Source organism: Pseudorca crassidens, chromosome 5, assembly GCF_039906515.1.
Source record: "Pseudorca crassidens isolate mPseCra1 chromosome 5, mPseCra1.hap1, whole genome shotgun sequence".
Classification (NCBI taxonomy): domain Eukaryota; kingdom Metazoa; phylum Chordata; class Mammalia; order Artiodactyla; family Delphinidae; genus Pseudorca; species Pseudorca crassidens.
Genome location: NC_090300.1, coordinates 17,125,986 through 17,149,967, shown reverse-complemented (window position 1 = coordinate 17,149,967; position 23,982 = coordinate 17,125,986). Strand labels below are relative to the sequence as shown.

At 39.9% G+C, this 23,982-nt stretch overlaps 1 protein-coding gene across 2 annotated transcripts in view; it reads left to right on the top strand.

Moving 5' to 3' along the window:
- The window catches only part of CPNE4 (copine 4), a 581,373-nt gene that overhangs the window by 137,673 nt on the left and 419,718 nt on the right, over window positions 1–23,982 (top strand). For both annotated transcript variants that reach the window (XM_067737446.1, XM_067737447.1), the window contains exon 2: window positions 20,927–21,107. In XM_067737446.1, the coding sequence (XP_067593547.1) occupies window positions 20,927–21,107 (181 nt within the window). The remainder of the gene's footprint in view (window positions 1–20,926; window positions 21,108–23,982) is intronic.

Below are 23,982 nucleotides of genomic sequence, written 5' to 3'. Positions count from 1 at the left end.
AAACATACATCATAAGTGTATAGCTTCACAAATTTTTATGAAACAAACACTCCAAGTCAAGATATAGAGTATTCCTGCACTCCAAAACCTCTTTTGTATCCTTCCCATCATTGCCTCCACAAAAGGTTATCATTATTCTGACTTCCATCATTATAATTAATTTTGGCTTGTTTTTGAACTTGATATAATTGGGATCACATGGAAAATACTCTTTTATATCTGGCATGGTTCAGATATAAAAGAACCTCCATGTCTAGGAGGTTCATTCATGCTTGTGTGTGTATCAGGAGGGCCTTTATGCTCATTGCTGTATGGCATCTATCATGTGACTAGACAACACTGTCGTTATCCCCATCCATTTCTTAGGTCACGTGTTACAGCTCCTGTTGTTATTTTCTATTTACTCATTCGAGGATGGGAAGACTCTGTTCAGCCTGGCATTTACCAGTGTACAGGCTAAGTGAGTGTCATTCATCTTCCCCACTATCCGCTGGATGCTAGCTTCTCCTGCCTCTCAGCTGAGTGTTTGAGGGTCACCAAGGCATCTAGTACCTGGCCCAAACTGGTAAGGCCCACAGGTGTTCATCTAGAGTAGTTTGGCCAAACTGTGACTGGAGCTCCGACTCAGTCAGAAGCTCTGAACACATTCCTCTATGCCGTGTGATACCTGAGAGACAGTTCTTCCCACACTGCACTGCTTCCTGGTGTAGTCATGTCTCAGCCCCCAATTACAATATTTTCAATGGAAAACAAAATATTCCCAACTGTAGTATGCTTCTGCTTGGTGCCCAAACTCTGCCATTTTTCCAGAGTTTGTTTTTGCTTTTCCTTTTTCCTAATCATTTATCTTCTGTTGTGTCCCATGACATTTTTTTTATTGAAGTATAGTCGATTTATGATATTGTGATAATTTCAGGTGTACAGCAAAGTGATTCAATTATATATACATATATATTTCTTCAGATTCTTTTCCAGTATAGGTTATTGTAAGGTATTGAATATAGTTTTTTGTGCTATATAGTAAATCCTTGTTGTTTATTTATTTTATGTATAGTAGTTTGTATCTGTTAATCCCATACGCCTGTCCCCCCCGCGCCACACACACACTTTCTTCTTTGGTAACCACAAGTTTGTTTTCTATGTCTATAAATCTGTTTCTGTTTTACATATAGATTCATTTGTATTATTTTTTAGATTCCACATATAAGTGATATCATATAATATTTATCTTACTTTGTCTGACTTTTTTCACATCTTCTTAAACCAAATGTCTGTTCATGGGCACTTGGGTTGTTTCCATGTCTTGGCTATTATAAATAGTGCTGCATTGAACATAGGAGTGCATGTATTTTTTCAAATTAGAGTTTTCATCTTTTCCAGATATATGCCCAGGAGTGGATTCCTGGGTCATATGGTACCATATTTTTAGTTTTTTAAGGAATAACAATACTGTTTTCCATAGTGGCTACACCAACATACAGATGGCCAACATGCATATGGAAAGATATTCAACATCGCTAACTGTTAGAGAAATGCAAATCAAAACTACAATGAGGTATCACCTCACATAGTCAGATATGGCTATCATCAAAAAATCTCACATAGTCAGAATGGCTATCATCAAAAAATCTACAAATAATAAATTCTGGAGAGGGTGTGAAGAAAAGGGAACCCTCCTACTCTGTTGGTGGGAATGTAAGTTGGTGCAGCCATGAAATTTTTTCTGTGAGTAAATAAGTTTAGAAAACGTTATACGCCATACCTCCTTTTTGGTTTACTGAGAATATTCACATACAGCAGAAACTCTCTACTGTAAAGGAACCTGCTTTATGTTATAAAATCTACCATTTTCTACTTTTGAGAGTATCTGTTAGTACCTCACAAAATAGAACAATGGTTCCATAGCACAGTGCTATGTAGAAAACAGTGGGATTTCCACTTGGATGTTTTTTCCTTTTAGTGCTATTGCTAGTTTCTGAGGTTCTCCATGGCTATTTTAATGGAAATGTGGCAGAAGGAATAACAGGCAAAATTAATCTATTATAAATACTTATCTGTGAGAATCAAGGTGGTGGAGGAGTAGAAGGATGTGGAGTTCATCTCTCCCCACAAATCTACAAATGGAACGATTCTCACAGAGCACATGCTGAACACTAGCAGAGGACCTTGGACACCTAAAATGACAAGAAATATCCTTGCCTAACCAAGCAGGATGAAAGAAAGAAGGGAAAAGGAAGAGGAAAGGAAGTGGGAGAGATCTGTGCCCCTCGAGGGGAGCTGAAGGAGAGGAGGGGTTCCTGCAGCCAGGGAAGCCCCCTCACCAGTGGGAAGATCAGTTGGTAGAGAAAGGGGGCTTTAGGGTTTATCGGAGGAGAGTGCAGCTTATCGGAGGAGAGTGCAGCAACTGGTGTGGCAGGCAGGACAGGGTGAGACTTACACAGATGGTCCATACCACAAAGCTGTATGCCCCAGCCTGAGATGTGTGTCTGCCAGTGTGGACAGGGGCTGGGTGCTGGAATGTGGGGTTTAGAGAGCAGATCTGGGGAGAGGACTGCTATTGCTGTGAGGAGACAGCCTGAGGTGATGTAAATGAGGAAATCCGCAACCATAATGCTTGTGGCAGAAAACCGGACTGCCATTGAAGCGAAGTGGCATTGTTGAGTGATGCACAAGGGGTGGGGCCACCACTGTGGCCTCTCTCCTCACATGCTGGCTCCTGCCTCCCTGGAAAGTAAGAAGGGCTCACACCAGGGCCAGGACTCCTGCAACCCCAGAGGCTGCCACCTCTTCCTCTGCACCCCATCCCTACTGCGACGGGCACTCTTGTGACCCTGGCCACTGCTACCTCTATGCCCCCTCTTTGCTGGGGCACTCTTGTGTGCTCCAGAGCAATCTCAGGAGCAGACAACTGTGGGTGGCCCACACTCAGGAGTGGGGCTGAAACCACAGCTGAACCCCAGGGGCTATGCAACTAAGGAAGAAAAGCTGAAATCTCTCCTTCCAGCTGTGCAGACTGTGGATTGACACCGCTATGACCAGCTTTGTAAACTCAGCTCCTGCAGAACATCTAAACAGACAGCAAGTCCTCCTGCAGCCAAGATGGGTCTATCTTTAGCAGCTGTAGACTCTGTGGGCACACACGTGTGGGCGTTGGACCAGGCCAGTGTCTGAGCTGCCCCCAAAGTGCCCACAGTGGGTCCAGATCCATAATTACTGCAATCTTGGGACCTGACTTCAGTGGATCTATGCTGGTGGCCTGGTGAAAACAATTTCAGAGAGCCACCAGGGCCAATTGCCAGCATACCTACAGTTAAGATGGGGCCAAGAGCAGTGCCAACAATGTTGTAATCTGAGAGCTCGCACAACAGATGAAAGGTGACACAACAGAACACACCCACAGGTGAACAGCTCCAGAGGAGTAATACTCAGTGGCTTCTCTCCCAGTGGGAGTGCTCCAATCCAACCTACCTTTCACCACAAATCAGAAACACAACTAAGAAACAGCTCTGGGGACCTCTACTCCAACAACTAGGGAGCAGACCCCAACTCTGACAGGGCAGTGACAACCACAGAGCAAAGGGGAAGCCACATTCAGTATCCAGTGCAGACTCTGGTCACCACAACGTCAGTCACACCTCTTATGAAGGGGATAATGAGCAGCATACACTGAAGAAAGAGGTGGCAGACATCTATATTAAAAACAACGCTCACACCAAAAATTATTAAACCCATGCATGTTACACAGGGATGTTCCCATGTAAAAACAGCCCTTCAAGACAGTCTGAGGGTCTGGTATCTGGAGGAAGAACCCCCAGAGCATTTAGCCTTGAAGGTCAGTGGGGCTTGAGTGCAGGAGCTCCACAGAGCTGGGGGAAACAGAGACTCCACTCTTGGAGGGTGCACACAAGGTCTCACATGCAGGAACTACCGTCCTGCAGGCTGCAGAAAGGAGACCACAAAACCAGAACAAAATGAGACAACAGAGAAATATGTTAGAGATGAAGCAATGAGATAAAAACCTACAAGAACAACTAAATGAAGAAGAGATAGGTAATCTTTTGAAAAAATAATTCAGAGTAATGATAGTAAAGATGATCCAAAATCTTGAAAAAGAATGGAGGCACAGATTGAGAAGATACAAGAAGTGTTTAACAAGGAACTAGATGATTTAAAGAACAAACAGAGGTGAACAATGCAATAACTGAAATAAAAAAAAACACTAAGAGGACTCAAGAGCAGAATAACTGAGGAAGAAGAACGAATAAGTGAGCTAGAAGACAGAGTGGTGGATATTGCTGCCACAGAACAGCATAAAGAAAAAAGAATGAAAAGAAATTAGGACAGTCTCAGGGACCTCTTGGACAATATTAAACGTACCAACATTCACATTATATTGGTCCCAGAAGGAGAAGAGAAATAGAAAGGGCCTGAGAAAATATTTGAAGATATTATAGCAAAAAACTTGCTAACATAAGAAAGGAAACACTTACTCAAGTCCAGGAGGTGCAGAGTCCCATGTACCAAGGAGGAACATACCAAGACACATATTAATCAAACTGACAAAAATTGAAGACAAAGAAAAATCGTTAAAAGCAACAATGGTAAAGCAACAAATAACATACAAGAGAATCCCCATGAGGTTATCAGCTGATTTTTCAGCAGAAACTCTGCAGGTCAGAAGGGAGTGGCATGACATGTTTAAAGTGATGAAAGGGAAAAACCTACAACCAAGAATACTCTACCCAGCAAAGCTCTCATTCAGATTCAACAGAGAAATCAAAAGCTTTACAGACAAGCAAAAGCTAAGAGAATTCATCACAACCAAACCAGCTTTACAACAAATGGAGCTTCTGTAGGTGGGAAACAGACCAGCAACTTAAAGCAACCTTGTACATATAAAGCCTGCTATATTGAAACCTAATGGTAACCACAAGCCAAAAATCTACAATAGATACACACACAAAAAAAGAAAAAGCAACCAAAAACAACACTAAAGATGGTCATCAAACCATAAGAGAAGAGAAGAAAAGAGTAAGGGAAGAAAAAATACCTACAAAAACAAACCCAAAACAATTGAGAAAATGGCAATAGAAACATACATATTGTAAATTACCTTAAATGCAAATGTATTAAATGCTGCAACAAAAAGACATAGAGTGGCTGAATGGATACAAAAACAAGACCTGTATACATGCTGTCTACAAGAGACCCACTTCGGACCTAGGGAAACATAGAGATGGAAAGTGAGGGTATGGAAAAAGATATTCCATGCAAATGGAAATCAAAAGAAAGCTGAAGTAGCAATACTCATATCAGACAAAATAGACTTTAAAATAAAGACTGTTACAAGGTACAAAGAAGGACACCACATAATGATCAAGGGATCAATCCAAGAAAAAGATATAACAATTGTAAATATATGTGCACCCAACATAGGAGCACCTCAATATATAAGGTGAATACTCATAGCCATAAAAGGGGAAAGTGACAGTAACACAATAATAGTGGGAGACTTTAACACCCCAATTACAATGGACAGATCATCCAGACAGAAAATTAATAAATGAAATATTAGACCAGATAGACTTAAATGATATCTATAGGACATTCTATCCAAAAGCAGCAGAATACACTTTCTTCTCAAGTGCAAATGGAACATTCTCCAGGACAGATCACATCTTGGGCCACAAATCAAGCCTCAGTAAATCTAGGAAAATTGAAATCATATCAAGCATCTTTTCCAACCACAATGCTATAAGATTATAAATCAATTACAGGAAAAAAAAACTGTAAAAAATACAAACACATGGAGGCTAAACAATATGTTACTAAACAACCAATGGATCACTGAAGAAATCAAAAAATACCCAGAGACAAATGACAACGAAAACATGACAATCGAAAACCTGTGGGATGCAGCAAAAACAGTTCTAAGAGGGAAGTTTATAGCAATTCAATCTTAACTCAGGAAACAAGAAAAATCTCAAACAGTCTAACCTTACACCTAAAGTAACTAGAGAAAGAAGAACCAAAAAAACCCAAAGTTAGTAGAAGGAAAGAAATCATAAAAATCAGAGCAGAGGTAAATGAAATAGAAATGAATAGCAAGGATCAATTAAACTAAGAGCTGGTTCTTTGAGAACATAATAAAATTGATAAACCTTTAGCCAGACTCATCAAGAAAAAGAGGGTGATTACTCAAATCAATAAAATTAGAAATGGAAAAGAAGTTACAGCTGACACCACAGATCATAAGAGACTACTAAAAGCAACTGTATGCCAATAAAATGGACAACCTAAAAGAAATGGACAAATTCTTCTAAAGCTACAACCTTCCAAGACTGAACCAGGAAGAAATAGAAAATATGAACAGATGAATCATAAGTACTAAAATTGAAACTGTGATTTTAAAACTTCCAAAACAAACAAAAGTCTGACCAGATAGCTTCATGAGTGAATTCTATCAAACATTTAGGGAAGAGTTAACACTTATGCTTCTCAAACTATTCCAAAAAATTGCAGAGGAAGGAATACTGCCAAGCTCATTCTATAAGGCTACCATCACATTGATTCCAAAACCAGACAAAGATACCACAATAAATGAAAATTACAGTCCAATATCACTGATGGCCATAGACGCAAAAGTCAACAAGTTACTAGCAAAGAAAATCCAACATCACATTAAAAGGATCATACACCGTGATCAAGTGGGCTTTATTCCAGTGATGATAAGAAAGAATGAAAGATCAGAAAGAGAAATTAAGGAAACAATTCCATTTACCATCACATCAAAAAGAGTAAAATACTTAGGAATTAACCTACCTAAGAAGGCAAAAGACCTCTACTTAGAAAACTATAAGATACTGATGAAACAAATCAAAGGTGACACAAACAGATGGAGAGATATACCATGTTTCTTGGTTTGGAAGAATAAATATTGTCAAAATGACTATACTACCCAAAGCAATCTACAGATTCAATACAATCCCCTATCAAATTACCAATAGCATTTTTCACAGAATTAGAGCAAAACATTTTACAATTTGTATGGAAACACAGAAGACCCCAAATAGCCAAAGAAATCTTGAGAAAGACAAATGGTCTGGAGGAATCAGGTTCCCTGGCTTCAGATTATACTACAAAGCTACAGTAATCAAAACAGTATGGTACTGGCACAAAAACAGAAATAGATGAATGGAACAGGATAGGAACTCCATAGTGCCATACACCTATGGTCACCTAATCTATGACAAGAGAGGTAAGAATATACAATGGAGAAAAGGCAGCCTCTTCAATAAGTGGTGCTGGGAAAACTGGACAGCTACATGTAAAAAAATGAAATTAGAACACTCCCTAACACCATACACAAAAATAAACTCAAAATGGATTAAAGACCTAAATGTAAGACTGGATACTTTAAAACTCTTAGAGGAAAACATTGGCAGAATACTCTCTGACATAAATCACAGCAAGATCTTTTTTGGCCCTCAACTCCTAGAGTAATGAAAATAAAAACAAGAAGAAAGAACCTAATTAAACTTTAAAGCATTTGCATAGCAAAGGAAACCATAAACAAAACAAAAAGACTACCCACGGTATGGAGAAAATATTTGCAAATGAAGTGACAGACAAGGGATTAATCTCCAAAATATATGAACAGCTCATGCAGCTCAATATCAAAAAACCAAAGAACCCAATCGAAAAATGGGCAGAAGACCTAAATAGACATTTCTCCAAAGAATACACACAGATGGCTAAAAAGTACATGGAAATATGCTCAACATCACTAATTATTAGATAAATGCAAGTCAAAACTACAATGCAGTATCCACCTCAACACCAGTCAGAATGGCCATCATCAAAAAATCTAGAAACAATAAATGCTAGAGCAGGTGTGGAGAAAAGGAAACCCTCCTATACTGTTGGTGGGAATGTAAATTGGTACAGCCACTCCTGAAAGAGTATGGAGGTTCCTTAAAAAACTAAAAGTAGAACTACCATATGATCCAGCAATCCCACTCCTGGGCTTATATCTGGAGAAAACCTTAATTCGAAAAGATACATGCACCCCAGTGTTCATTGCAGCACTGTTTACAATAGCCAGGACATGGAAGTAACCTAAATGACCATGACAGAGGAATGGATAAAGAAGATGTGGTGAATATATATATATATACATACATACATACAATGGAATATTACTCAGCCATAAAAAAGAATAAAAAATAATGAATGCTCTTTGCAGCAACATGGATGGACCTAGAGATTGTCATACTGAGTTAAGTAAGAGATAGACAAATATCATTTGCTTACATGTGGAATCTTAAAAAAAATGGTACAAATGAACTTATTTACAAAATAGAAATAGAGTCACAGATGTAGAAAATAAACTTATGGTTACCAAGGGGGAAAGCGGGGGAGGGATAAAATGGGAGATTGGGATTGACATATATACACTACTATATATAAATTAAATAACTAATAAAGACCTAACATGTAGCACAGGGAACTCTACTCAATACTTTGTAATGACTTATATGAGAAAAGAACTTAGAAAAGAGTGGATTTATATGTATAACTGATTCATCTTTCTGTAACTCAAGAAACTAACACAACATTGTAAATCAACTATACTCCAGTAAAAATTAAAAAAAAAAAACCTTAATCTGTTTATTTCCCATTTGCCTGCAAGCTCCTTGGAGTTAGTGACCCTTTTCCTCTTTGTATTTCCCAGTACCCAGCATGGTTCCCAGCACACATCTGAAGTGTTAAATAAATATTTTATGAATGAATGAATGAAAGAGGTATAACCCTCTGGGACTGTTAGCGTGAAGGAACTCAAATAGAACTAGAAACTGAACTGAGATGTTAAGGTATACAGAGGAGGCTGAATAATATTACAGACAGAATCCTGTAACTTTGGAGTTAAAAAGAATACAATTGAATCCTGCCCCCTTCGGTTTTTTTGGTTATGTGATCTAGGAATTTACTTAGATTTTCTGAATCTCAGTTTTCTCATCTGTAGAACTGAAATAATACTGAGTTACCCTTAATAACTATTGAAAGGATTGAATGTGATGGTGTAGCTGGCAGCACTGAGCACAGTGCTGGTCACCCAAGTATGCAAAAACAGTTGTTGTGGTTGGTTTTATTGTTGCTGTTATGGTTTTCCTGTGGCACTTATTTCTCTGGTCTCTGCCTGCACTGGAACCTGCAGGTTTTCCTGTGTTCATATTCTCTTCACAGGCAGTGAGGATGGACATCTACAGAACTCCCAGCCCCCACACACATGGCATCTGTCAGGTTTCCTCCTCATCTAATCATGTCTTATACATACCTTGCCCAGGTGCCTAAACATGAGCCATTCAGTCAGTATGTCTTCATGCTGTCAGAGGACCCCTGAAGTTTCTCAGTGTTCATGGGGAGACTCTTTCTTTCCTTTCCAGACTCCTCCACTGAATATAAATTTCTCACATTGTTACACAACAGCAGTCCCACCTTGTACTCTGGTACTATGGAAATTCAACAGGAGAGGGAGGAAGAGAGAGAGGGAGAGAATGAATGTGTGTTTGTGTCCATGTGTGAATACTGACATGCAGATACCATAACTTCCACATAGACTGTGGCTTTCCTCTTCACTGAAGCATCATGATGACTGATATCTGAGATGGATATGTTGTTATCCTCTAGAACAGCCTCCCTTTCCAGCAGTCCTCTCTCCACTCCCCAAATCACACCCACTTTACATAGTACTTCTACCTCAATTCTCATCTCTCATTTGTTTTCATTCATTGCTACCTCAGCAAGGCCATTTGCCACAAAGCTTATGTTTTGCCATTTTGAAACTTTCTGTAGAAACATTATTACACATCAGACATAAAGGCAATGTCACATTAGAAAGAAGTTCTAGTTTCTTAAGGAACCTCCATACTGTTCTCCATAGTGACTGCACCAATTTACATTCCCACCAACACTGTAGGAGGGTTCCCTTCTCTCCACACTCCAGCATTTGTTTGTGGATTTTTTTGATGATGGCCATTCTGACTGGTGTGAGGTGATATCTCATTGTAGTTTTGACTTGCATTTCTCTAATAATTAGCGATTTTGAGCATCTTTTCATGTGCCTCTTTGCCATCTGTATGTCTTCTTTGGAGAAATGTCTATTTAGGTCTCCTGCCCATTTTTTGATTGGGTTGTTTGTTTTGATGATATTAAGCCACATGAGCTATTTGTAAATTTTGGAGACTAATCCATGTGATCCTGCAATCCCACTCCTGTGCATATACCCCCAGAGAAAAACAAGGTCCAAAAGGATATATGCACCTCACTATTCATTGCAGTGCTGTTTACAGTAGCCAAGACATGGACGCAACCTAAATGTCCATCAACAGAAGAATGGGTAAAGGAGATGTGGTACATAAATACAATGGAATATTACTCAGCCATTAAAAAGAATGAAATAATGCCATTTGCAGCAACATGGATGGACCTAGATATTGTCATACTGAGTGAAGTAAATCAGACAGAGAAAGAGAAATATGGTATGATATCGCTTATATGTGGGATCTAAAAAAAAATGATAGAAATGAACTTATTTACAAAACAGAAACAGACTCACAGACTTAGAGAATGAAGTTATGGTTATGGGGGGAAGGGTGGGGGGAGGGTTCATTAGGGAGTTTAGGATTGACATGTACACACTGCTATATTTAAAATAACCAACGAGGACCTACTGTATAGCACAGGGAACTCTGCTTAACATTATGTGACAACCTAACTAGGAAAAGGATTTGAAAAAGAATAAATACATGTATATGTATAACTGAATCACTTTGTTGTACCCCTGAAGCTAACACAACATTTTTAATCAACTGTACTCCAATACAAAATAAAAAGTTAAAAAAAATGTTCTAAGGAGAGCCTCACTCCATTATCTTCCTTAGGCTGCCACGTTCCCCCACCCCAATGTGTGGATGGCAGACATTGTTAATTAATCACACTCTTTCTTGTGCAGTCTGTCTCTGTGCAGTACTGCAAGCATTCACCCCTGAGCAACTGGCCCTGGCAAACGAGGAAAAGACTATGGGCCAAACCTGGGCTTGCTAAGTCCTTTTAGCACCTCTGTGTTCAGTCTCCACTAAAGAGTGGGAAATAGATTTCTCTTATAAAAGAGTCCTGGGCTTCCCTGGTGGTGCAGTGGTTAGGAATCTGCCTGCCAATGCAGGGGACACAGGATCGAGCCCTGGCCGGGGAAGATCCCGCATGCCGTGGAGCAACTAAGCTCGTGCTCCACAACTACTCAGCCTGAGCTCTAGAGCCCGCAAGCCACAACTACTGAGCCCACGTGCCACAGCTACTGAGGCCCGCACGCCTAGAGCCTGTGCTCCACAACAAGAGAAGCCACGACAATGAGAAGCCCGCTCACTTCGCTCAACAAAGAGTAGCCCCCGCTCACCGCAACTAGAGAAAGCCTGCACACAGCAACGAAGACCTAACAGAGCCAAAAATAAATAAATAAGTAAATTTATTTTAAAAAGTGAATAAATAAAAATAAAAGAGTCCTGTTTCCATGACTTGCTTTGAGGTGAGGTCCTTGACATCACATTCATGTTGGAAGGTTCTTTTGAGCAATAGCATTCAGTTTTAGTCTTCAGGAGAAACAAAGGAAAATAAAAGAACGCTATGAACAGAAGTTTAATACAATATGTCCAGCACATGTCAGTTATGGTAGCCACCAGCCACAGGTGGCTATTTAAATTTAAGTTAAAACTAAATAAAGTTAAACATTCATTTCCTCAATTGCACTAGCCCCAGCTCAAGTGCTTTTGGCCACTGTACTGGACAGCGTAGGTAAAGAAAATGTCCATCAACACACATATTTCTACTTGGCAGCACTGAACTAAACGTTGTGTTCTGTATCCCCAAAACACACGATTCTGTCCTATGCCAACTAAACAAAAGCCTGTTAATGCTAGGATGTTGTTCAAAGCAGAAGCAAGTCTTAAACGAGGTGCAGGAGCAGAACAAGACCCATCAGTAGATCCATTACCATGCTTTTTCAAGGAAATTGGCTTCTGGCTTCATATACTGTCTATAGTTTCTCCTGTTGAACATAAAAATAATGTTGCTCCTTTTTGCTTTTAAATTTAGCCACGTATATGAGACCAGAAGCACAAAATCCACTTTGTGAGCCCCCAGCTTCCTGTTAGCATGACATTAATGGAAGAATCCACCCTGTGATTATATTAAAAAGGGAAAATAACTGAACAAAAGAAGACGGGGATTTGATCTTTTTACTGGGTAAATTTAGTTGCCTGAGAAACAGGAGGAAATTATTTCAGTGCCAAAATAATAAAACATCATCTGAATTTGCTTTTTCTCTCTCATTCAGGATCTTTAGTTGCCTTTGGTGTGGTAGGAAAAGGAGTGGCTGTAACAGGGAGGAGACAGTTATTCATACAATTTCCTTTGACATTTTGTTCATGTTTCACTTTTAAAATTTTGTCAGCCTTTGTAGTCGTCCAGTTAAATTTGTATATCCAGTTCTTCTCCTAAAAATGGGTGACATTTGAGTGCTATAAAATTAATAGGAATGTGATGCAATGGACATAATTGCTTTCTAGAAAAATCTCATGTTTATGACTCATTGTCAGAGATACAAATGTGAGCCCGGAAGTTCCTAGAACATTGATATATCTGATTCCTTATGTACATTTTCCCAAGAAAGCTCTTTTTCAGTAAATAGGATCTCTGCTGGATTTTTTTCTTTCGGCCTCTTGGTTGTCTCAAATTAGAAAGTCAGGAAATGACTGAAATAATAATTTACTGCACTTGAGTGATTTGGCATAGTATATTTCAAGAAAAACATTCAAGTCCACATATTGTCAATTTTGAATCTTATTCATTAGCACCATGGCCTTTTGTGGTTCATGTGGTTTTATTTCTGGGTTTTCTGGTGGTGTAGCCCCACCAATGATAACTCATCAATGCTCTCTGATGAAATCATCCGGGTAGGGGCACTGAGTTCCCAGACCCCTCAACTTGTTGGTGAGGCTGCCGTTACAAAGAGTTCCAAAAGTGACTTGGGCTGCTTTGAGAGTAAGGGGAAAAAAGAAAAGTGAATTTTTAAAGGCTGCTAGAGCACAATCTCATTAATGTACATAGTACACCTTAGAGATTTTATTAAGATTGGAACGGGTTTTAAGTTTGCCTTTGCATGATCTAGAAGCAAAATAATTTTTAATCTAATTGAGTGTAAATCATTTTATAAGAAATGGTCAAAAACACAGATTGTGGAGTCCATTAGACCCAGGCTTGATTCCTGACTGTCACTTGGCAGCTGTGATTTAACCACCATGAGTCTTACTTGTACATCTATGAAGTGGGGCTGGCAATACCTATCTCAAGAGACTGTCTCAAGAATTCAGTGAAACACTGTCTGTGTAGTTTGTTATTGGTGTCGTTAGTATTAGTGGCTCAGAAAACAAGCTATTTTTAAAAGAGATTTATAGAGCATTATAGGCTTTTCTCCCTTTTTGGCCCTTGTGGGAAGATTCAGTGTTTGTGCTGCCAAACCGGGAGCCGAGGGGGCCTGAGCAGGATGCATCATGATTAAAGCTGTGAGAGGAAGGGAACCAGAGAGCAGGTTAATTTATAAAATAAAGGGTTCTCTATGAAGGAAAAAATAATAAGGAATCTAAAAGTTTCAAGGACTGAGAGAGAAGGGTGCTGGAATTTTGGGGGGATAGACAGAAAGAGGGAGGGGCAGTACAGTGTGACACTCAGGGGAACCAGGGAAGTCAGGAACATTTGGGCAAGTGTTGTGTGGTGTAAGTCCCCAGTTGCCCCTTTTATTGAGAGTCTTCTTTTTAAAAAAAAGTTTTAAAATTGAAGTATAGTTGATTTACAATGTTGTCTTAATTTCTACTATACAGCAGAATGATTCAGTTATACATGTATACTTTTTTATATCCTTTTCCATAATGGTTTATCACAGGATATTTAATACAGTTCCTTGTGCTATATATAGTAGGACCTTGTTGTCTAACCATCCTATATATAAGAGTTTGCATCTGCTAATCCCAAACTCTCAATCCATCCCTCCCCCACCCCCTCCCCCTTGGCAACCACAAGTCGGTTCTCTGTGTCTGTGAGTCTGTTTCTCTTTTGTAGGTAAGTTCATTTGTGTTATACTTTAGATTCTACATATAAGTGATATCATATGGTATTTGTCTTTCACATTCTGACTTACTTCACTTAGTATGATAATCTCTAGGTCCATCCATTTTGCTACAAATGGCATTATTTCATTCTTTTTTATGGCTGAGTAGTATTCCATTGTGTGTGTGTGAACACACACACACACACACACACACACACACACATCACATCTTCTTTATCCATTCATCTACTGATGGATTTCCACATCTTGGCTACTGTGAATAGTGCTGCTATGAACATTGGACCTCCATACTGTTCTCCATAGTGGCTGCACCAATTTACATTCCCACCAACAATGTAGAAGGGTTCCTTTTTCTATTGAGAGTCTTCTTAAGTAGCTATCCCACAGGGAGGAGAGTGGAGCAGAGTGGTTAAGAGCCTAAATTCTGGACCTGGAGTTCTAGGTTCAAATCCTTATTCATCACACTTGGCTGAATAGTTGTTTTACTTCTCTAAGCTGCAGTTTCCTTCCTGTGAAACGATTCTCCTGGGATCTCATGACTTCATATTGAGTGCTTGGCAGATATATGAGCTTGATAAATGTTACATGAACTCAGTGGTATCCTTTTTAAAAAGGAAAATAATCGTTTTCATTATTCTTCTGAAGACATTATGAGGCTTAATTCATTTAATTCTCAGGAAAACTCTACAAGTCAGGAGCTATTATTATTCCCATTTCACATGTGATAAAACTGAGGCACAGAGGAGTCAAGTAACTTGCCCAAACTCATACACAGGGAGTAGCAGAGTTTGGGTTAGCATCAAATATTCTGATGCTGGATCCATACTCTTGTCTTCTATACCATCTACATCCCATATGTGAGCATCTGGTCTTCAGATGAACAACTTCTAGGGCAGTTTGCCTTGTTTTATAAATGCTTGGTTTGTACTCAACAACCTTGCCTCTCAAAGTGTGGTCCATAGGCAGCAGGATCAGTGACACCTGGGAGCAGAGTCTCAGGCTCCACTCCAGGCTCTTGTAACAGGAACTATGTCTTAACAAGCTCCCCGCGTGATCCATGATCGTGCACAGCCTGAGAAGCTGCTCCAGGATGTGAACATGTAGGAGATGGGCTGTCTCATTAGTGTCCAGCACCATGCTTGCCGCCTAAGAATAAATTTACTTTTGATCTAACAGTAGATCAGGAAACGTTGAATAGGAAATAAATTCAGAAGTTGAGGGAACAATACCTGGTTTCTCCTCAGCTGAGTGAATGATGCTTGGGGCCTCTGGATCCACTGCAGCACCAGGCACATAGCAGACGCCCTGTCATATTTCTTGCATTGATATGGAAATGTGTGATAGAGACATCCAACATAGCAGCCTTCCTGGATGTGCAGTGACGTTTAAAAAGGCCAAATAATGCCGGAGCAAGCAGAACAGAGATTGTGCAGTTATTCTTTTTTTACATCTTTATTGAAGTACAATTGCTTCACACTGCCATGCCAGCTTCCGCTGCACAACAAAGCGAATCAGCCTTATGCACACACATATTCCCACATCCCCTCCCTCTCCCACCCTCCTAGGTGGTCACAAGGTACCGAGCTGATCTCCCTGTATGCACTTATTCTTAACATAGCTTTAAGGCAAGCTGATCCCCTGTGAACCCGAGCTGATTCTCTTTCCTCTTGAGCTCTCTATTGTCTTGGCGTTGTTTTCAGCTCATTCAGAAACTAATTAAGTTTCAGGATCAATTTGTCCTGTTAGAGAGTGTTGATATGCTAAAGGAGTGTTTTTTTATAACTTAAATTATCCAAGTGAAAGGACAATTATAATTTGCTTCTAAAATTGGCCAAAAGTCAGCTTTCATCAAAATAATTCTCAGCAGACATTAGTCTCTGTAAAACCAGGCTATTGTATGAAAGGCAACAAAAGGATTTAAATAGGCCATGGAAAATGTATTGATAATCTGGCCACATTAATCCTGTCTTTTAACAGAGTGTGAAATTACTTGTTTACTCCACTTATCTGGAGCCGGATGTAGCTGATCACTGGTTGACAGAACCGTAGTTTGTGATCACCTTTCAGCAGTGAGCTTCAGCTGGGCCAAGGCCAAACAGTCTGAATTCACTGGCCTATATACCATCTCCAAAATCAAGGTCAGGACTGCTGCTACCTCTGGACAGCCAGAGGAACTCATGATCTCCAATATGTCCATCTAGGTGTGGCTTTCATTTGTGCATGGACATAGCCTATATCCTGTCCCCCCAAAAGTCAGGATGTGTAGTGGTTTCATCACCAGTCTACAAATATTATCAAGGCGAACACTATTGGGGTAAAGTATAAGAAGTAGTCCCTGATCTAAAGGAGACTAACCACTGTGGTGAAATAGACCCTGTTGATGCTCTGCCCAATTCCCTTTTATCAAGTTAGTGTAACCATCTCCCAGTGCCCAGTGGATATGAGTGTTGGCTGTGAATGTTTCACAGCTGCGCTTTTTCTGGAGACTTGACTGATTGTTCTCAGCCAGTGGGTGGCAGGGACCAAACCTAAGGACTTATGCCGGCCCAACCCTAGAATGAGTGTAAGCCTGAAGGAGCCAAAGGAAGAAACAGTACTCCCAAAGTGAAGTGAGAACCTTGGAGATGGAGTTGCCTTTCAGGACCTGGGTCATATAGGGGTTTGGCTCACAGTTCTGGAGGCTGGACATCCCAATCAGAGTTACAGCGTGGTTGGGTGAGGGCTCTCTTCTCACTGTGTTCTCACATGGCAGAAGAGCCCGGGGAGCTCTGTGGTCTCTCTTGTAAGAGCACTAATGCCATTCATGAGGGTTCCACCCTCAGACCTATTCGCTTCTCTAAGTCTCCACCTCCTAATCTCACCACCTTCAGGGGTTAGGATTTCAGCATATGAATTTTGTGGGGGGACACAGACATTCAGACCATAGCACAGGAGGCTAGCCAACAGTGAGCTGTCATTCAGTGGAGGTCAGCCTCTTAGGTCCTTGAGCAGAAGAAGAAGGGGTGGTGGTGAAATCGATGAAAAAAGGAGGAATAAATAATGACCACCCTTTGACAATCATAAACTTTCTTCTCTCCTCTAGTCCAACCATTGATTAATTTTTATCAAATGATTATTTCATCATGGCTATTTTCCCAGCTCTAAATCCTCCAAGTGTTTGCCTAAAAGAATGGTTCATAAAAAATTTTAGATCATATATCCCACTGGTTTTAAAAAAGTCTCTGAACATGTGCCCCAATTTCATTTGTTTATTCATTTATAAACGATTTAAATTTACTACCAGCTAATATCTCAGAGTACTAAGTACACTTACAGTTTAGGATATATCATTCATGGTTATGGCATAAATCCATATTTTGAGAAGCTTTCCTAATAGTTTTAAATTATTTTAGACAGCTTTTGGCCTATGTGATCAGATTGTCACTTATATTTTACTATCTGCCTTCTGATCAGCTAATGTGTATGAATCCTCAGACAAACTACTGATTTGAGAGGTGGTTTTGTGCTCTTAGGTGGAGAGTGTTATGCCCAGACTGTGTGGGCTGCAAAGAGAATGTATTTAAGGGGTCAAGTAGGATCTTAATCCTGGAGTAATAGCAAGAAAATCGAAGAGAGTTCCAGTTGGCAGTGGGAGAATGAGTGATTTAATCTTGAGAGCAGTCAGATTACAATAATAATAGCTCTACTTTTGAAGCATCTACTGTATACCTGGCATTGTGCTAAGCACTTTACATGTATTATTTCATCTGCCCTTCATAGCAACTCTTCAAGGTAGGTATTACTACAAGAGAGGTTAAGAACCCTGTTCAAGGTTACATAGTGAGTGAAGGAGCCAGGATTTGACCCTGGAAGGAACTGTATGTCTCCTTGACAGTCTTTTTTCCATTACATACCACAATTAATACTTGGCATTAGAGCAGGTGTTCCATTCTATAGGCAAGCTTGTGTTATACAGAAAGGAGTCAGTGGGTCCTGGATGAAAGGAGCCAGCCTGAAAAGCTTCCCATCTCTGTGACATTCTGGAAAAGGCTATGCAGACAGTAAAAAGATCAGTGGTTGCCAGGAGTTAGGGAGAGATGAATAAGTGGAGCATAGAGGATTGTTAGGATGGTGAAACTACTCTGTATGGTACTGTAATGGGGGGTACACGTTATTATACATTTGTCCAAACTCATGGAATGTGCAACCCCAAGAGTGGACCCTGATGTGAACTATGGACTTTGGGTGATTATGATGAGTCAGTGGAGGTTCACTGATTGTAACGAAGGTAATGGAGGAGGAAGGTGGCATATGGGATATCTCTGAACATTCCTCTGAAATTTGCTATGAACCTAAAATAGAAGATAGTCCTTAAGAAAAAGAGAGAGAGAGAAAGGGGATGGACATGACCATGAGCCTGTAAGGATAGGGCCAGTTAGAAGGGGTAGCAATGCCTCCCAGAGATAGGAAAGGCCACTCAGAACTCAGAAGAGCAGTGTGGATCCAAGGAGCCAACTAATGCTTTGGGAAAGCAGAACTCAGGAAGGATAAGCTGTTCTTATCAAAAAGTTGATAGAGAGTTCACAACATTTTTTCCAACACTGCCTGATACAAAACCATCCTCCTACTAGTCTATTCCTTCTCTGTGCACTTTTTTATAAACTGAAGTTCACATATGCTCTGCCTTCTATTTTGCTCTAATGATTGGTCTGCTCACAATATGTAAAAATAGAGGAACCATCATTTATTAAACTGTACACTTATGATTTGTGCATTTTCTGTATATGAATAAAATTTGTTTAAAAATAGAAAGAATGATTCTGCATGGAGGTTGAAATAAATCAAGGATATTGTTATATCCGCTGTTACTTTGTAGATTCAAACAATTCTCCAGCCAACGTTTTACATATGGTAAAAAATAGCATGGGCTAAAAGATAGAAAACTGGCATTTCAGTATTAGCTCTTCCATTAGAATAACTGTGTGACACGGGCAAGGTTCCAATCCCCTCTCAGCTTGGATTTTCTTGTATGTAAAAAAACAAATGTCCCAAAATCTCTATTAATATTCAGTATGATAGAGGATAGAGCAACTCTCACCCTCAGACTAATCCCACAGCACATATTGAAAGAGAATCCCAACTCCTTCCAACTGCAAACTCCCCTTACCTGATATTTTAGAGCAGAGACTGGGAAACATTTTCTGAAGAGGCCAGAGAGTAGGTATTTCAGGCTTTGCAGGCCATGCAGCCTCTGTTGCAAATACTCTGGGCTGCAATCTATTAAGGCAACCACACACAATATGTAAATGCACGACCAGGGCTGTGTTCCAACAAAACTTTATGTATCAAAGCAGGTGGCAAGCCAGATTGGGCACACAGGCCATAGTTTGTCCACTTCTGTTCTAGGAGATAAATTTCTGGTATTCAGTGCAACTTCCCTTCAGCATATATAGGGAAAAACATGTGTTCATAATAACTAGATAAATAGGGAACTAGAGAGTTGGAATGTGGAAAGGAGGGAGGGCAGAAAGCCTTGTGATGGAGCATTGGGAGAGAAAATTCCAGTGACATCTGCCATGAGGGAGGGGCATTGTCAGGTTGGAAAAGGTTGCCTTTGGCATGGAGCTAGCTGCTAAGTTTGGAGAGACCAGCTGGTGTGTGTGTGTGTGTGTGTGTGTGTGTGTGTGTGTGTGTGTTTAAGAGGTTATGGTGTATGCAAACCTAGCATGGTGCCAGATACCAAGGGGACTCACTGAATATTTGTGGAAGAAGGGAAGGGAGAAGGATGGATTATCCTCATTTTATAGATGAAGAAATTCCACTGTGGGACACCAATGCCGTTTCTCATAGGGAATCTACAGGGAAACAGAATTTCATGAGAAGGATATTGATTTTACCCCTGAGAGGCTCTGTCGATGTCCTTACAGGCCCAGCCCTCCTCTGAGAAGGAGAGTGTTGGAGGGTTCTGGGGGTTCCTTGTAGCCCTGGGCCTTGGTGATGCAAAGTGTCATTGAAAGGTGACCATGTGAGGACAGGAAGGAGGCCAGCAGTACTTACTTGTGGCTGCTGTTTCCATGGTTTAGGCTTTGTGCTCTCCTTCAAATGGTCACAGTCACATTTCTGACGTGGTAGCAGGAGCAGGGAAGGGAAAGGAGAGAATGGACTAATGCACTTGAGGCAGGAGATCAGATGCTGGGTCTCTCTTGGACTTGGTTTGCTGAAGGCATCTTGAGAAATGGAGCCAGGGTTTGGGGAAGGGAAATTTGGACTGTTTCTTCAGGTCAGACAATGTCCTTCTCTGTGCCATCACACAGAAGGAAAAGAAGAGCTGGATTTGGGAGGAATCTGAACAACTTGGAATGTGACTAAACTGATTAACCAACAACTCTGTAAAATTTCACACAAGCCATGCACTTAATATAGAACTGGATTACAGTTTGCAGTCTGTTGCACTAATTCGTTAATATTATTTCATAGACTAAAAATTTTACTATGCAAATGTATGCAAATCATATAAGAAAATAGTGTTCTTAGCCAAGTGCATTAGCACCTATTGGGTATTTTGGTTGTTTTTCTTTTGGTTTTGTTTGTTTGTTTGTTTCCCTGGAACCCTGACCCTGCTGTGGAAAGCCAGATAATTAATATATTCAGTACTCGATAGTGTGTGTTGAACATTTTCCTGAAGGGTGACTGGGAAGCTTTTTCCTTTGAAAAATACTGTGGTGATTGGCATCTATTTTTTCCTCTTTTTCTTGCCTAAAACAGAATGAAGAAGATGAGCAACATTTATGAGTCAGCTGCCAATACGCTGGGAATCTTTAACAGCCCCTGCCTGACCAAAGTTGAGCTGCGTGTGGCATGCAAAGGCATTTCCGACAGAGATGCCCTTTCCAAACCAGACCCCTGTGTCATCCTCAAGATGCAGTCCCACGGGCAGTGGTTCGAGGTAGGCATGTCCAGTGAAATGGACAGAAGCATGGCGGGAGGAGTGATTTGAAAATATTTTGGCATTTCCTGTCTTCAGGTCGTTTATTTTGGTGAGATGGAAAATTCTAGAAATGAATATGATCACATTTCTGTTTATATCATGATTTTTATTTATTTAAAAAATTTTTATATTGGAGTATAATTGATTAACAATGTTGTGATAGTTTCAGATGCACAGCAAAGTGATTCAGTTATACATATACATGTATCTATTCTTTTCCAAATTCTTTTCCCACTTATGTTATTACAGAATATTGAGCAGAGGTCCCTGTGCTATACAGTAGGTCCTTGTTGGTTATCTGTTTTAAATATAGCAGTGTGTACATATCAATCTCAAACTACCAGTCTATCCTGCCCCCATACCCTTTTCCGTGCTAATCATGTTTATTCTCTAAGTCTGTGAGTCTGTTTCTGTTTGTAAATAAGTTCACTTATATAATTTTTTTTGATTCCACATATGAGTGATATCACGTGATATTTCTCTTTCTCTGTCTGACTTACTTCACTTAGTATAATAATCTCCAGGTCCATCCATATTGCTGCAAATGGCATTAATTAATTATTTTTAATGGCTGAGTAATATTCCATTGTATATATGTACCACATCTTCTTTATCTATTCATCTGTCGATGGACATCAACATCCATATCGTGATGTTTTAATACTGTGGATATTTTGACATTTACCCTTAATTTGTGTGCTCATTTTAGACATAGTAGGCCCTGGGGATGGGCAACAGGGACTGCCTTACAGGGGCCACGTCGCACATTTATTTTTTGGAGTGAAAACTTAATGTTAGCTAAACTTTATTGTTCTAAGTGCTTTATGTAAAATAGCTAATTTTGTCCATAAAACAATCCTATGGGGAAACAGACAGGTGAGGAAACAAAGATTAGGTAAGTGGAAAATCTAATATTTCCTAGTCAAGCTCCAGGGCCTGAGCTCTTTATTGCTATTTTATACTTATGGTGGCCATTGGTGTGGTCTTTGGTGGTTTGTGTGGCAATATTGCATGTTGAATTCTGAAGTTGGGTTCTGTTTGTTTATTTAAAAGTTGAAGCAAATTGGATGAGGACTGTTTTTAAGTTTTGGGTTGTTTTGTTGTTGTGTTGTTGTTGTTTTTAATTTTTGTTCTTGGTGCGTGGTCTAAGTTAGCAATATTTTTAAATATCTGGTCTCAGGTGGAAGGCAGGAGAGGGAGGGACAGGGGGTGCAGCCAAGGAAGCAGTTGTTATTGTCTCTAAGGGAACCAGATGCCCAGTGGAATTTGGGTGAGGGGTTTGAATCCATACTGAGTAGATCAAATGTAGACAAATACCTTGTTTGGATCCCTGAGGATAGACTTGAGTCCTTCTTCCATCTGTTTGCAAGGAGCTGACAGGTGCTCCTCTAGGGGCCAACGTCTTCACTCCACAGCAGGAAGAAGGCTCAGAAGACCTCACAGGTAGCATGTTTACTTACCTGTACATATGTGATAAAAGCCACTTCTCTGAAAGGGTGGTTTGATAGAAGTTGGTAAGCAGATGAAATTCAGGTGAGAAGGCAACATAACATGTATGAGGGGATGAGTGACAGATGGCAGATAGGAGATCTTCATTTAACTTCCAGCTCATCCAGGTCTTATATTATAAATATAAAACAGCATTCACAGACATCTTAATGTGTAATGTCTTTTTTTTCCCTTCTAAATATTCTCCATGACTTTGTTGGTGGGCTTTACTGTCTTTTATTTTTTGTTTAACAAAACTAAATGGAATATCTACATTAGGGTAATTGGACCGTCTTGGATAATTAGAGGAAAAGACTTCATCTCCTGAGACCCCCCCCTTACATAATTTATTTATTATTTGTATATATTTCTTTTCAGTCTTTTCCTTCTGGCATTCATATTCTTACATGATACTTATCATGCACATAAAATTTTCTTTCCTGATTTTATTACTTAGTAGTATATGTTTTTTCCATATTGTTATAATATTCATAATTATAATTTTTAAGACTGCATAATATCCCATCAAGCAGATTTATTTGATCATTTTCCTATTTTTTTCACTTTGAAGTTGCTTTCAAAACTACCCTATTTTGGGCTTCCCTGGTGGTGCAGTGGTTGAGAGTCTGCCTGCTGATGCAGGGGACACGGGTTCGTGTCCCGGTCCAGAAAGATCTCACATGCCATGGAGCGGCTGGGCCCGTGAGCCATGGACACTAAGCCTACGTGTCCGGAGCCCGTGCTCCGCAACAGGAGAGGCCACAACAGTGAGAGGCCCGTGTACCGCAAAAAAAACACACACAAAAAAAACTACCCTATTTTAAATAATGCTGCAGTAAACATCTTTGAGCATAAGGCTTTTCCCTTCTTTTTGGATGAGTTCCTAGGAGATAGTCTGTCAAAGTGGAACTAGTGGAACAAAGGATAGGACACTTCGGGGGCTTTTGATACATTTGCCAAATTGCTTTTCCAAAGTGCTTTTCTACAGAGTTACTTAAAGTGTGTTTGCCCACAGCTACCAGCCTGCAAACATTTTGTTACCAGTGCACAATGAGATAAGAAGATTGTGCCACATTGTAAACTGATTCACTGCTTCCTTCATCTAGAAAGTCTTACTCTTTAAAAGTAGTGTCAGCTGAACTTCCAGCATCCTTAGTGATATGACTGATTTATACTGTGGAATTTTGAGAAGCACTTCTCTAATAAATTTTAACCTTAAGACTATACATTTAGGATATAGTTTGGAAAACAGAGCCCACACCAGGTAGCTAATAGAAAAGATTTTATTCAATAACTAATAACAAAGGAGTTGGGAATCTTGAGAAACTAAGTAGGAACTGTGAGG